Here is a 16,189-nt window from a genome sequence, read left to right on the forward strand (position 1 = left end):
TATCTAAAATATATTTAGCATAAGAAGAATACGTAAGAGAACAACATTAACACTGATGCACATTAACGAGACATGGTAGAAGAAAATTAAAATTGCCTATAAAAATAAAAGAAAAAATACAATAATTTTTTTTTTTATAAAACAAGATACTTTCGGTTGCAAAAAAGAGATGTAACGCGGATATGAATTTAGAAGATTGGAGAATCGCGGGGGTGGAGCAAAGGTATAAATATTCGCAGGTAAAAGTGAAAGCTCGCGAAGTAGGTCGTGCGGATGATGATGGTACGTCATCGCGGAATTATCGGCGATGTCACTCGATCGATAGCGCGAGAGGAGGCATCGCGGCGCATCGCGACTCGATGATGGTCCCCATCGTCTAAATCGCAGCCTCCTGTACGGAAATATTTGATTTGCGCGTTCGTTAAAGCCAACCGGATTATACCGCGTTGAATCAATACGGTACGCTTCGTCAGTGGCACCGCGTCGACCATTCTTGCGTATATATCCCGGTATTCCCTCTATTCCACGCAAGCTTGAAAATAGCTTTCGACACTGGCGTCGGGTTTAAAACGGGCTCTTCATTTTCTCTTTGGTAGCATGCAAACTGAGATGCGCATACTTTTGAACTTTAACGATTCCCGAAAACCGCCCTCTGTGATAAGAGTCATCGAGGATTATTGCAAATTCAGCGGAGACGAGGCTCTTGACTCGCATGCGTAAAAAATAAAAAATTAAGAAAATCGAATCTTTCTAGTTGTAAATAAAAATTTGTCTGTCCAACATTATTATCTTATTTGTATCATAATAAATAAAATAAATAAAAATTGTAAATCTTATAAAAATTATAAATTAATAAAAATTACAAGTAACATAATAAATAAAATTAAAGAAATAAAAATTTGTTTGTTTTCCGACATTATTATCTCACTGTATCTTATTTGTGTATCATAAATCATCGATGCATTATTATATATGAGGAATTAATCACGCGTTGAAAAACGTAAACATTTTTTTTCCCGTTAAATTTGCTCGTCTCTCGAATTTCGTTCGAATGAATCGACGAGTTGAATCGATGCTTTTTTTTCAGTGCTATTTACTGATGCAGTATTTCTATGTCGTCACCAGCCGGCGCGCAAAAAAGCTCGCGAGGAAGCACGTGCGCGATGCGCCGGCCATCAACAGATGCAGCGCGCAATGCATGGACATCCCTCGCGGCTTTATCGCGCATTACTGCACAGTGACATCACGCGAAATTACGCTCCGTATTGCGAAAGGTATTACGTTTATAGCGCGACAGAGCGTCGAGGTTGCGCAGCTGTTGAATTCGTAGAGAAATTGCACGTTGCACACGTTTTCTTCAAACACACATGCGAAGACGCGGACATTAAATACTCTTCGAAAGTTAACGTGAGAAAATTCTCGCGTCATTCTTCCTTCGAGAGACCCTATTGTTAAGAATTATTATATGTCGTTATGCTTCAACGCGTTAAAAAGCATATACATATGTATTACGGGTTAATCGTAAATAAAAAAAAGCAAATACATGTGAATCAATTCGCACCACTACAACATGGTGAGATGTGTGCGTATGTGTGTGAATGCAAGCGTGCTATATGAATGACGCAATAAATATACTTTTTTTTTATATCGAGTTTACTATGGCCGCGTGCACAGAAAGGCACGTTTGAGCACGTGGGCGAATTTGTTGACATCTGTGTATCGAGACATTTAACTCACTGGAGAAACAATTACTTGCCGGTTTCCTCTCTCTTTCTCTCCCTCTCTCTTTCTTTCTCTCTGTATCTCTCTCTTTCTCTCTCTCTCTCTGTAGTTAGTATTAGCGGTAGATTGCAAACGTTGGAAGATCAATATTTTGGTAGCGGTTCTCATGCCGCATGTCTATCATGTGTGCGCAAATTCGATACGATTAGCTGATTGATTGCTTAACTTGACAAATTTGTTTTATTTGACAATTCGTTTGCAATATGCGGAATGATAAATTTTTAGTAATTTATGTATCGATAGCTATATAAATCGATAGCAAATAATTGACATATGATCGACAATTAAATAGCAAAAAAATTTTGCTTAGAGGTATTGAAGAAGAAATGTGTAATCATTGTGATTCGATATTTCTATTAAGCAATGTAAAAATAATTTCGTTTGTACGAAGCATACCATTGTACACTTTAATTTTCATCTATAATTATATGTGTACACTTTCTGACACTTAAAATCTTTGTAATGCAAATTTTCGCAGACTTGTGCTGCATCAAATTTACACAAGCTGTTTTCTCATCTCTGACACATACACAATCAGTTTTCTTCTTCTCTTATTTTCCTCGACTTGGCAATGGCTGTCCCAGTTTTTCTCGACACTCATTGCTGCAAATTTCTCGCCAACACTTCTATCTCCCCGCGCGCTGCACTGTATTGTATAATTTCATTGCGTACACTGTTTAACCCGCGTTCTCGTCGCTATGAAAAGTCTGACGCAGCGTACCGCCCACTATATGCGACACGTTATGACAGTGGTGCACGTTCCCGAGCGTGAGAGGCTAAATATTTCCGTCAGAAATATGCAAGACGCGTGCGGATTAGTCAGCACGTTGAGAATATTTTACAATTTCACTTTTCGCGAGATTAAATCTTCCTCCCTCTCGAAACACAGAAGACTGGATTCGTCCCTTCAACGAAATTAATCTTCCAAACGTAACGAACTCGACTGCTGTCCTTCTTCATTATTTCTACCTTTTTTTACCACGTATATTATACATCCGAAATTAAAAAGTATTGCCGATGAAAAAATTAGATCTTTTATCTCGTAAAATTGCGGAAAAGATTAATGCAAGGTATTCAGTCGCGACATGGAAGAAGTTAAGTTATGCAAAAGTGAATTTTAGAGTCTAAAATTTGTAATTTTTATCCGGAAAAAATCCCTCGGGTCCCTCCGATTTTTCCCGGCGCGGTCATTCACCAAGTCAATCGCCGTCCCGGTATTCGCGATTGCGATGCTCGAGACTGGCATGACACCGTCATCGGCGTCTTGGCACGGGCCGCCAGCCGACGTCGTCGCTGCGGCGTCGCGGCGTCACGCGCGCTCGCTCTCTATGTTTGCTCGGCGTTTAAATTTAGACGCCGACTATTACGCGAGCGGACTCGTGTCTCGACGCAATCCCGACGACGTTGTTTCCTTCAACACCCTGCGTCGCGACGACGGCGTAATCCGCCGTTTCCCGGAAGCGGTTGCGCGAGGAAATCGTCGCAAACGTCGTCGAATGCAAAAACGTTCACGTGGCCGGATGAGTCGGATGCGACACGTGACGCGTGCTCCGCAGCCATTTACGTTATTACATTTTCAATAAATTAGCTATTATTATTATTTAATTAATTATTGTATTACTTAATTAATTGTTATATTTATATAATTAATTATTGGAATAAGTCCGTTATTTGCAACATTTTCAATATCAAATGTGATATTTAAGGTGAATAATTATGAAATCTAATAATTGAAATATTATATTAGTAAATAATGTAATAATAATTAGAATGTATGAAAAGTAAAGAAGTTGAATAATGTATGGAGCAAAAATATAATGTAAATCTATAATTTATGTAAAGAGGGAGAAAAAGCACATTTTAGTTATTTTATATTTAAAGTCGATTTTGGAAAGTTTATAGATTTACTTCTCCATCTCCTCTGTAAACTTTTTAATTCCTTCAATACAACTATTTAAGGTGTATACTTTACGCTCCTATTATTTGTATTTACGTATTATTTGCAATAAAAATCACGATTGTTTAAACACTCACGTTACATTTTCCAATATAAAGTTCTTATAAAAAGTTTACGTGTTCACTTGCATACATATGCGTGCGTATATTTCATTAATTATGTAACGCGTGTCTAATCCATTTTAGTACTCGTTAATCGATCGCGCAATATCACCGAATTCTACGATTGCAAGAATCTCGTGTCTCTTTTGCATGCACGAAGAATGCAAGAAATTACAAGGAAGTACATCCCTCTATTTCATTAACTTTGCGTTCCATCGAATCGACTTCTGTGCGATCGATACGATGTATCGTACGCCGAGTCAAAGACAAGGTGTATCGAATCGCGACAATTACCTGTCCGCGAAATTTATTCAAGAAAATACCCGATGATCTTCATCAAAATTATTAAAACATCATGTTACATATATTTCAATAAACATTAATAAAAAAGCTACTTTCTCTTTCTCACATCTGTCTTATTTATCATTTCTATATTCGATTAATATATAAAAATATGATAATAAAAGTTTGCCTCATAAAAAGATTGACCTCTAAAGTTAAAGAATCTATAGAAAAAAACGATGTAGTGTTTTGGAAAGAAGACACGTTATATACTTTAGCAAAATAAATATTACATTTGTCTAAATTATTAGAGAAACTGGTTATAAAAATAAAAATAAAAGTTATATGTGCAAAATCAATATCTTAAAAATACGTAAAGTTTTTCGCGTACATTATTAATAATTAATAAATATTAATAAATTGCATTATCAATATTAATAGTACGAATATCTTCAATAACTTAGAGAGAGCAAGTGCTTCTTTATTAATCGTTATCGACGTACTTATAATCACGACTATCACGAAACATGTTCGCAATCCTTCGATAAACTCCCTTTTATCTCAACAAGAGGAAAAGAAGAGCGGCAAATTTGTTTTAAACACTAAAGAATGTAATCGCAAATAACAACAGCGAAATTTCCTTACCGGAAGAAGCGTTTGGATGATCGATCGTCGGGACTTTGCGCCGGGTTCACCTCGCCACAGTCGATCGAAGCATCTCACGTCGCGAAAGAGTAAAGTATCGGTATACCAGACCCGGCGGCAGAGGCGGAATATACCGGAAACACGGAACCGTGTGCGAAGGCAGGTGACGCCGAGAGCAAACTGACGGAGGCCACGTGGAGGAGGAAGGTTCGACCGTCACTGAGGCCGCGACCACCACCTCCAGCGCAACGGTAACGACGTCGACGGCGTCAACGACGGCGGTGCATGACGCCCGAAATAGCGTCGTCCTTGGCGGTGCGCGTGACGTCGTCATCTCGCCACACGGTCGATGACGGACGGGGGCGGCATTGTGACGTCAGCGTTAATGCCACCATCGTCGACGCCACCGATACGACGCCGAGTTTGCGCGGCAAGTATTTTCACGGGACAGACACGAGGCGCGAGTCTCTCCCTTTTACCGGATCGATCGATGGAGATTCGCGTCGGAGATCAATTTCGAAACTCGTTTGCCGCCTTCGTCGCTTGTTGATTTATTATTAAGCGGGATTTTCACAAGAGCATTATGACAACTATATGATAACTACGGAGAGATTCTATAAAAATTGAAATATTGACACTTTTATTATTTCTGTGCGAGTCTCCAAAATCATGTCCGAAATTGTCTGTTACGGTTAAATTTTCAATTTCTTTTTTTATATGTATTATCGTCTTCTCGATTTATTTAGCTTTAATTTAATAGTTTCTTTGAAAATGAAAAGATTTTTATTAAACGTTAACAGATTCTTATTATAAGTTAAATAAGGATGCAACTTATTCTGAATGCAATTAATGAAATATATTGTTCTTTTTATGATTATAATATTCGGTAAATGTATCTCACGTATATAAGAAAATTTTAATTTTCCAGACTCAAAATATCTGAAAAAAAATTATGAAAAAAAGTTCAATCAAATTCTTGTTAAGTGTTAAAAGTTCAAAAAAATTATGTTCTTGTTAAAAGTACAAAAAAATTATGATATCAAATTGTGTTCTTGTTAAAAGTTCAAAAAAATTATGAAAAGAAGTTCAATCAAATTCTTGTTAAGAAGATGTATTTCAAATTGACACAAGAGTTCATAAATGAGAGCAGTGATATTGGAGAGATGTTCCATGTATATTATGTTATATTCTGTGATAAGTGAAATAGTTGACTATATTTTAGTATCCTTGATTAATCGCTGCCATCATTTTATATTTTGAAAAGACTGTAATCGAAAAATTATTTATTTTTGCACGATTTAATTTTCGGATAGATCGATAAGAACTCTTGCAACTTGTATATGTAGTTAAAAAATAATGATATAAATTTCAAACTTAGCATATCGTAAGATAACATTATATCACAAACATATATTGTATAATTCGAGATTGTAACACGTGATAACAAAAGTATTATTATACTAATCGTTAATCATATATTGCGTATATGTGACATTTCAAATCATGATAACATGATTCCAGGATTCGTTTGAAAAGAGAACATATGTTAACTATAATAACACATGTAACGTCACATCTCCAACAGTCGCATACGTAAGAAGCTTATGGTAATTTGGGCATATACCACGCGGCAAAAATGTGTAACACCGCGAGCTGTATGACGCACGTGCCTGCTTCACCTGAAATAGACTTCGCTACGGAATCGCGTTCTACTTGAGTTTCGAGCAAAACGGCACAGTTTTCTCCACAAGTGGATCAGTTCTATGCTGCGAGATCTTATCCCTATGACTTGCCTTGTTCATGTTTGCATAAAAATCAAAGAATGACTAAAATTAACGTAAAGTCCAAATAAGAATAATCCAAAAAGTCGATAATAAACTATGCAAATTAAGCCACCTAAAATGTAGATTATATGAGAATCAATGTATTACATATATATATTCGAATTTTTATATTTTTCCTTTCTTTACGTGCAAGTTGCGACGTCGATTATATCGTGTGGCGTTAACATGACATGACGATAGGGCGAGTAATCGATTGCTTTGTACTTCCTGGTGGTTTCTTCATGAAAGTCACGATACCGAAATCATGCCCCTTCGTGCAACACGTACGCATCATATTCGAGGGAAATCTCATCATATCGCGATAACAATGCGTTAAATATTTAATGAAGGTTTCGTGGTATAGCATTTATGCAATATAAATCACGCCAGTTTGTGTCTGATTTTTGCACGCTTCTTTTCTGTCCACCCTAAAGTTCATTTTTCGGTCGCGTGTCTCCTTTCTAAAGGAAAGGTATAGTGAATGAATCGATCGTCAACATTATAATTGAATATCGCGTCTTCTATCATTATATTTCCAATAATTACTTTTGTATACATTATATATGTACTCGTTTTTCCTGTTTAATCAGATTTAAACAGGTTTATAAATGTTTTGTTTGGCGAAATCGAAGCGTTAGATGATTGATATTTGATTATGACATTTAATATTCATTGCCCAAAATAAAAAGAATTTATAACGTATCAATTTATATCTTGTAAACTAACAAAATAAAATATTTATTTACAGGAAAGAAAAGAGAGAGAGAGAGAGAGAGTGAGTCTGTGTATGTGTGATATTATATGTATTAATAAGTCAAATTAATGCAATTTATTACGTTATTGATATTAGATATATCAAAGTCAATCCATTAATATTGTGTCACTGTAAGTTTTCATAAGTGTGAAATTTTAAAAATATTTATTTTATTAATATTTCTAATTTCTCAAACCTAAAATTAAAATGTGTAAACATTCATTTAATACCTCTCACATATAAAATATGATATATAGTATATATAAAATACACATATGAATAAATGTTAAAACACAATCATTTTATAAATTTTTCCAAATCTCTCCGGTCTCCTATTTATAAAATGAAACGGCTCTTTTATCGCGAATTATCATTGAAATATTTTACTATTCAGATAATAATTTCATTTTACACAACATCGCACACCACATTAAATCTCTATAAAATAAAAGCTTTGAAATGGTAATATTTCTGTGCTGATTTCTACCAAAAATTGGCAGTCTGCCGTGTGTACATGTGCGCGTATGTGCGTTTATATGTGTGTGTGTACACGTTATCCATTATTATCTTTCCATCATCTCTCTCAGTTACACAAAGATACGTTTTATCTCGCAACAGCACGGTGTGAATTCCGGCGTAAGCGTGATTTACAATCCACCAGCTATCATCAGCGATAGGCTAATCGATCGGCGAGCAAATCGAACGCCTTATCAGTGTCAGCTTCGCGATGCGCAGCGAACGCGATGATTCAGCGACGAATGGACCAGCCGGCGATTCTCTTACGCGATGCGATGATCGAGACGCGAAACGTCGGTTTATACCGCGCGCGTGGTTCCACGCTATAGCATATCGGAAACGTGAAAAGAGCGGCACGTGATGCGTCAGCCGCATCGGTCTCTTTTGTAGCCCGGCCAAGCAGCCGCGGATCGCCTGCCTCGCGCGTATATATTTAGTTTGCCCAGCAAAACAATGCAATTGGCCTCTAGGAAGCGCTGTTTAAACTCTCCATTGCTCCATCAAGGACCTTTTTTTAACCCCTCACTTTGACTACGCCAGATCATGCATATGCAAAGCGCTATTTTTTGGCAAGTTGTGCATAAAGCACTGGCATAATTTGTCTATTTATCATTTGAAAAATGAAACGAATAAGTAAGGTCCTTTTATTGCAGTTTGAAAAATTATATATTTTCGTTTTTAATAATAAAACGTTGCAATGAGATATAAAAGATAGATCAGAAAAAAATACAGTGAATAAATAAATTCTTCTAGGAATGATATAACTTTGGCGTTTAAGTAATAAAGAAGCTTCTTCACACGGATGCTGTTTTTTATACGCCAATACAGGTTTTTGTCAGCAGAGCTGCCGATTAATTGCGTTATGTATGATTGAACTCCCTTAAATGTTAAAAATATCCAATAACCCCCCGGCACGATAAAATTCCTTTATAACTAATCTCATGCAAATTGTAAATAATATAACTCACTTTAAAAGACAAAAATTGCATAAATTAATAATTAATTTTTGCTCCTGGTATTAATAATTTTTTACCGTTCAAAAACACTGGAAACTTTTATCACTTCACTCGATATTTTTATCATTGCTTTGGCGGTATCGAAAATTATAAAAGTAGAAAGATCGATTAATAATAGCAAAAAAGAACAGAGTAAAAAAAAGAGAGACCGAGTAATAATAAACGGCAGTATATATTCAAGCAATCTTTGCACGCTTTGTGAAAACTTTTCGGGACAGCGTGTATACGCATATTAATTAATGTCGAATGGATCCGCTCGGAAAATCGTTGGACGTGCGATTCGCGCGCAGCGGAATGTTGCTCGGCGCGAAAATAGAGGCACAAGCGTGGAAAAGAAATAGGACGATGCGCGCGCCGATTGGCGGCGCGGCACGACAGAGAATATATAATGTAAGAATTTTTACACACGGGAGAGAATATTTTCCGATATATATATCACTTTAAGCTACCCCTTGTGTGCTGCTCAGTGGCTGCGTGAACGAGCTCTACGTTATAACGGATGCGCGCATTACGGCCGCAAGAAGGCACGTCGTATCTTGCTTACGGCACACGCGTACAAAATGCACAAACACGTGTAACGTCTACGATGTACGTACGACGAATACACACCACTCTGCTCTGTTTATGGAGCTCTGGCCTTGGCGAGTCAAGGGACGCGGGATTTGTCGCGTACAAACCCCGCTCGCCATCCCTCCCCCTCCCCTAAATGTCGACACAACCCCCGAGAACAACTCATTCCCGGACACGCGCGCGGCGCTCCCTTTGATCGCGATCAAAGCCTTCGATCGACTCCGGATAAATCTCACTCCGAGAAGCCGATTAAATCTGACCATGTACTCGAGAAAGTTCGACTTGGGTGCATAAGGAACGCGAGGAATTTTTATGCGATAGCCGAGATTCGAAAATAATGAAGAGAGGACGGGACGACTCGCTTTTTACGGTTATCGTTACGAGCGAAACGGAAGTAGAATATGTATGACATTTCTGTGGAAACGATGCGTTTTTTAAGTGGCGAACAAAATAAAATCCTTTTTTACTATACACATGTGCACATACATACACACATACCGTTTACTTTGAAGCGAGATCAATCACCGTGAAACGTATATCGTGGTTGTTTTTATAAAACCTCCTATGTGACAAAATCATAATCCTTAGTAGGGATAAAAACGAATATTATAGTGTTATCGTGCAAAGTATTTAGTAATTTATATAGTAATTTATAGTAAGTATATAGTATTTATAGTAAGTATATAGTAATCTTTTTTGGAGGGAAAACGATTCCGCACGATTTCATCACGCCAACAAATTTTATAAAAATAACGACAAGTGTGTATCTAATTTTTTTTGCGGATGCGTTTCAATAAAAATGGTATTTTCGTTGAGCGTTTCTTTGATATATTTGATATTTTACAACTAAAAGTTCACGCGTACGTAAATCTATATAGCTTATAACTTTTCAAAAATCCCCATAGCTATAAATAAACCGCATTAAATATCTTAATTTTAACACTGCCTCCGAGATATATTTATTTCAAGCAATATTACAATTAATGTTATTATTTATTATTAAAATAATCGTGAATAAATTTATTTACGGAAAAAAAGTCAATATCATATATTTTTTAAAAGATCACTCTTACGTTTTAAGTAGTGAAGCAAAACGTAAAGATTACAAACGTAAACATTACATTGCAATATTAAAAAATAGCAATAACATATTTAAGAGATATAAAGATACATTATATAAACAAATAAAAATAAATTAAACAAAATATATTCGTAAAAATACTCTGCCTATTTGTGATAAGAATGAATACGCAATTTTTGCTTGGCTCTTGGAAAATTAATTATAATCAGCGCAGTATTTAACGTGCTAGTAAGTATGACTGATCAGGCCTGACGTCGCGATAAAAATGTTTGCCGACGTCTGAGTTTAGACACATTTAACTACTTGTTAGACATATCTTCCAGATTAATTTTTATCGCAGTAATAATAAAAAATTCCAAAATAAATGTGTACAAGAATATGAAAAATCCGTTATAATAACAATATTGATTTTACAATTCGCTATTTTACATGCGAGTCCCTAATATCTCCTACAAGCCAGCATAAGCGTTGTAGAAGAAAAAAAATATATACGTGCCATGTATTAATTTCGCATTTATAATCGTTCCGATAAAAGTCTCCCGATCCTTTTCTATTCTACAGTCGAATGTCGAACCGACGTTCCTCACAACTATATTTTTTTAAACAGCCCGAACCTCCCCCCGATTTAAACTCCGAATCCGGAATATCAATGGATTTTCTTGGATGATCGATTCCGGTTCACTTTCGTCTCCGATAAGCTTTTCCTCTCGAGCGATCTCGCACGTGCGATGCATCGATCGCGCATCGTCGGCAGCATCCACCCGGATTATAACGGCATTTAATACGGACAAAGTCGTAAGCGCTGATTTATCATTGTCACGGCCGTTACTCTCTCATGCGAGCGCGTTACAATCGGCTCTCTGTCGCAATTCGAGCACGGCAATGCAGCGAAACCGGTGACCGGCCACCTCGCCGCACCTGCGTCCGTTCTCGGTGCAAGTGGTTATATTTGTAGAGTATTCGTATATACGCTCTTCTTTCCCTGCGATCTCGTGCAGGCCAAGTATGTACGCGGAAAAGAAACGACTTGCACTCGGCCGACTGCCAGATCGCTATATTTATCACAACGTGCCGATTACAGCTGTAAAAAGTTCTGTGGGAACAGAAAGCACGGATCCCGTAGTATCTATCAATCACCGGAATCATCAAGATACTTCCCCACGAATGTATGCTCATCCTTCGCGAAATAAATCCTTTAAATACTATGTAAATTTATAACAAAGCTCGTTTTTTTGTATATGAAAGTGTTGGTTATATAACTCGCGCGATATCAATTTATTTATATATTTATCGATTAAACATAATAATTATAGCTGTAAAAGAAGTGAGAAAATAACGTGGAGAGTCCTCTAGGTGACTTTTAAGTAAACATGTTTGGTTTGGATGTGTGAAATGTAGAAATGATGGCGCGATGAGTTTGATGAGTAAAATTTTAATTTTTAAAATTTGCATCAATAATTTTATCAAAGACCTCAACAGCTCTTTTTAGTCTAAGAAATGTCAGGTATGTGCTAAGATGATTAAAATTAGTTACCTCGGTCTTAATTAAAATTGATTAAAATTGATCATCTTAAAATATTTCTTGGAATATTGAAAAAAATAAATTATTTTTAAGTTAATGATTTTTATTCTTATTTACTGAGACTGAATAACTTCAAAACAATTTTTAATGTTTTTTATCTTTTTGACATTATTATCATAAATAAGAGTACAAAGTTATTAATATAAAAATAATTTTTATTATTTTATCAACATTTAGGAACTTGTAGAAAACATAAACTTTAAAAATCTAAGAGCTGAGAGACATGGAAAAACTTAATGAGTCGCAACAAAAGAAAAAGCAAAAGAAAAAAAAGAGAGAGAAAAAGAAATAAGAGAATCGTAGGGAGAGCTTGACGTCATAATTTTCACGTAACCACCGATCGATGCATTCAGGTGAATTGTAATTTAATTGGCAGACGGAAAATAATCGCGGCAAAGTGGATCACCGCGATTGTCTAAGCGAAATAATAATAACGATATTCTCGTCCGTCGTCTACATCACGGCTATGACGTAAGCAGATATCGGGCACAAACGGTGACGAACGTTTGGAAATATTGGACGACCGCGAGGTGGTGATAACCCAAATCGCCCTATAATAGCGCTCAATTATTTATCTACCGTTGTTCGATTCACCGCAAATGGCACAGAGAGAACAGATCATAATTATCGGCAATAAAATATTGCCGAAGCAAGGTTCGTTTTTAAATAAATGTCAAATACTTCTAACAAAAAATTAATGTTGGAATATATTATATGAATTTCGAGTGAAATATATCGATGAACAAGCTTATATGATATATCTCTCTCATCGCCCTGAAAAATAGGATTATTAAAATAAAATCAAAGCGGTTAATATTAATAAAAAAACAATCGTAAAAAATTTGTCTAACATGAATGATAGATGATGATTATTTTTTAATGAGAACGCGCGGAATATATTATTACAGATTAGAATTATGTTCATTTTGATAAATATTCAATCTGCAACCGAAAATTAAATAAAGTATAAGATTGTGCGACCTAAATACCGAGCTAAGTAGATATTTTAATGATTTAGTATTATATGTGCATGTGTAATAATATATTTTTGTATATATGATGAAATACTTTAAATCGTATCATATTTAATGCATGTAACAATGTAAATTAAAATTGAGAAAATTAATTAATAGTTTTTCTATTGTAATTTAATCTGCACACATTTTATAGTAATAAATTTATTATATTAAAAATGTTAATGACGTTATAAACGTATCATTATTTTCCAAATTTAACAACTTAATAAATGTTTCATAATTTGCATGTGTTAGAAAAGATTGTTAAACTCTTTAACCCAATTACTATCGAGCAACGTTTATAATTTTAAAAGTAAATCGATTTTTTTTATAAGAATAAAATCTGTCAAGTAAAAATTTGACGTTTTATACATATCGACGGTATAAAGATAAATTTTAAAAAAATTTCATGAAATATTTTGATACGTAATGTGATTTTCCGGCTTTTATCGGATTCGCAACTTTAATAATGCCTTGCAGCTCATCATGATATATATATTATTATTTGTACAAACGAGACTATTTCATTTAAAATCTCCTATTAATAACTTCCAATATTTTTATTAATTATTATCAAATAAATTCTCAATCGAGTCAGTATAGAACATAAAATCGATATTCAAACAGAATCTATAATATAGAGCATGAAATATCGATATTGGAGAAAATGCTAAAGCTATCTGCATGTGTATTAATAAAATCAATAAAAATTATTAGCAAAAATTGCAATCTCATCGATGATCGCGATTTAGCAGCCTTAGCGCAGCCAACCACCACCGTCATCACCACCATCACCGTCATCACCATCACCATAACCACCATTAGCAGTGAGCAGCTTATGGATAATCCGCTCGCGATCTCGCGTTCTGTTTATCTGACTTACACTTGTTCCAATGATCGTGACGTTGCGCCGCGTGATGCTCGAGATTCCGATGATGGTCGTGATTGTTGTTGGTGTCCGCGGCGATGGTGACCTGGTGGTACGGCGTGGTCAGATGGATCGGCGCCGCCGCCGATCGCTCCGATTGTTGTTGCTCGACGCCCAGATGCCGGGCGACAGCGATGGTGCCGCGATGCTGCTGATGCTGATGATGATGATGATGATGATGGTGGTGCGCCGCGACGCCGACGGCGGCGGCGGTCGCTTCCGCGTTGCCGGTGCTGTCCTCGACGGTGGTAAGCATCGCGTTTCGTTCAATCGCGATCACGGCTGCTCATCGGGTGACCGCCGATCGCGATTGCCGTGGCATCCCGCGCGATCGGAAATGCGTGAAACGAGATTCCGAGAATGTCGCGCGATCTATAGATCCGCGCGAATCTCTCGAGACGGTGCGAGTAAACCCTCGAGCGGGGATTCAGGTGAAAATCAATGCACTGGACCGCGAATTGCTCGCTCCGATCGGCGTGGACATCGAGGATCTAGATTTATTTAGATCCTAGACGAAGGATCTGACATTTGACGCCGAATACGTATTCGAAAAGTCCGTTTGATCCTTGAGATCGTGCAAAAATGAGATCGAAATGTTTCGCACAGCCCACACGCCGACCGGTTGTCAAATCGTGCCGCGCTCGAGAAAATGCAAAAAGCTGGCATTCAGTATCGGTACATCCCTTTAATGAAGCATGCGCGCCGCGCCGTCTGGCGGGTGGACGGCAGGAGGGAAGGAGAGAGAGTGAAGTAGAAACGGTGATAAATGGTCAGACTCGCGATGAAACACGGTCGAAAATCCTTATGCGAATGTCACAAATGGATCGAACGCGTGCTTTCTCGACTGATCATCGTTGATACCGACTTCAAAAAAATGTATAAAAAGAAGGAAAGAAACCGACACAGGAAGAAAGAAGAACGGAGGGATAGAAAGAAATAAAACGAGGTGAAGAAAGAGGACCCCCTGCCGTCGAATCGGTGGAGAACGCGGCCGCTCCGCGATTCTCGCACATACACAACACACAAGAGCAGAGCGACAGTCTCCTCCCGCGCAACAAACGGAATGAACAAATGTGAGACCAGCGCACGTGATGTATCACCGACCTGCGTGCGTCGTCGTAGGGCAAGAAAAGTCCTTCCTGATGATGTTGTCGGAGGTCAGCACCCCACCGAGGAGCCCGAATACTTCCGCTCTGGGCACTCGCATGCAGAATCCAGATACCTCTTCGCTTATCGCGTCCTCGTGTCGGATGACATCCTTGCTCTTCCTGTCGAAACTGATCCTCGAACGCCGCTGTCTCGTCCTGCTCGAAGAAGGCCGGTAACAGTCGCGATTACCATTCAGCACTGACAGCCGATTGACGGATCGTCACTCCGGAGCCACCGACCGCGACGATCAACACGCGGAGAGACGCGATGAGATCGCACAGGTGTCCCGCCGTGTCGCGAAGCTACGAACGTCTACGAGCCACCCTCGAGCGTGCAATTTGCCTCGCGATCTCTCAACGGCGCGGAAGTGAATCGGCTCGGTACTCGGCGTCGATCGGTGCCGAGCGAACGGAGAGGGAAAGATCGAATGAGAGACAGGTGAAAGAGCTTGCGAGAGAGTGTGGAACCTTCAGTTACCCTGGAGAGCGGTACACTCGCACGGGTGGCCGGCCGCCGCGTAACTGAGTCCGGAACGCGCGCGTTCCTCCGCTATATTAAAACCGTACCGTGTGTAGCGGCGGCGACGGTGGCTGCGACCGCGGTGCGGAGAGGTGCAAAGAGCGGAAGGCACCGCGGCGACGGGAGGCGAACGGCGCTAACGATGACGTCATCTCGGACGTCATAACCCGGGACGCGCACACGGCAGCGACTAACGGCGGATCGATGGACCGGATCCGAGTGTGAGCGTACCTATTGGCCCACGCGGCCGATGATGCCGTTACGGTGACGTCAACACGCCACCCACCGCTCGCCCGATCGTACCCCCCTTTCGTCCCCCTCGCCTCTTCTCTCTCCAATTCCGCCCCCGCACACCCTCCGACACTCGCTGTTTCAACCCCACGCAAACCTCGAGGCAACGACGGCACGCGAACCTGATATCGCCGCATCTCTCGAAATTGAAGAGAGAGGGAAAAACGAGCGGGGGAG

General features: G+C 38.5%; 1 protein-coding gene across 2 annotated transcripts in view; it reads right to left on the reverse strand.

The window, feature by feature from the left end:
- The window catches only part of Hr38 (Hormone receptor-like in 38), a 60,683-nt gene extending 44,977 nt beyond the window's left edge, over window positions 1-15,706 (reverse strand). Inside the window, exon 1 of one of the 2 annotated variants that reach the window (XM_083097960.1) lies at window positions 15,158-15,706. In XM_083097960.1, coding sequence (XP_082954086.1) covers window positions 15,158-15,260 — 103 coding nt within the window. In that variant the 5' untranslated portion in view covers window positions 15,261-15,706. Of the gene's footprint in view, window positions 1-14,008 lie in introns of both variants that reach the window. The other variant, XM_083097959.1, reaches the window with a different exon arrangement.
- Between the last annotated feature and the right edge of the window lie 483 nt (window positions 15,707-16,189).

The sequence above is a fragment of the Camponotus vicinus genome, unplaced genomic scaffold (assembly GCF_025532165.1).
Source record: "Camponotus vicinus isolate PSW18456_S1 unplaced genomic scaffold, iyCamVici1.0 SCAF_4, whole genome shotgun sequence".
In the NCBI taxonomy this organism is placed as follows: domain Eukaryota; kingdom Metazoa; phylum Arthropoda; class Insecta; order Hymenoptera; family Formicidae; genus Camponotus; species Camponotus vicinus.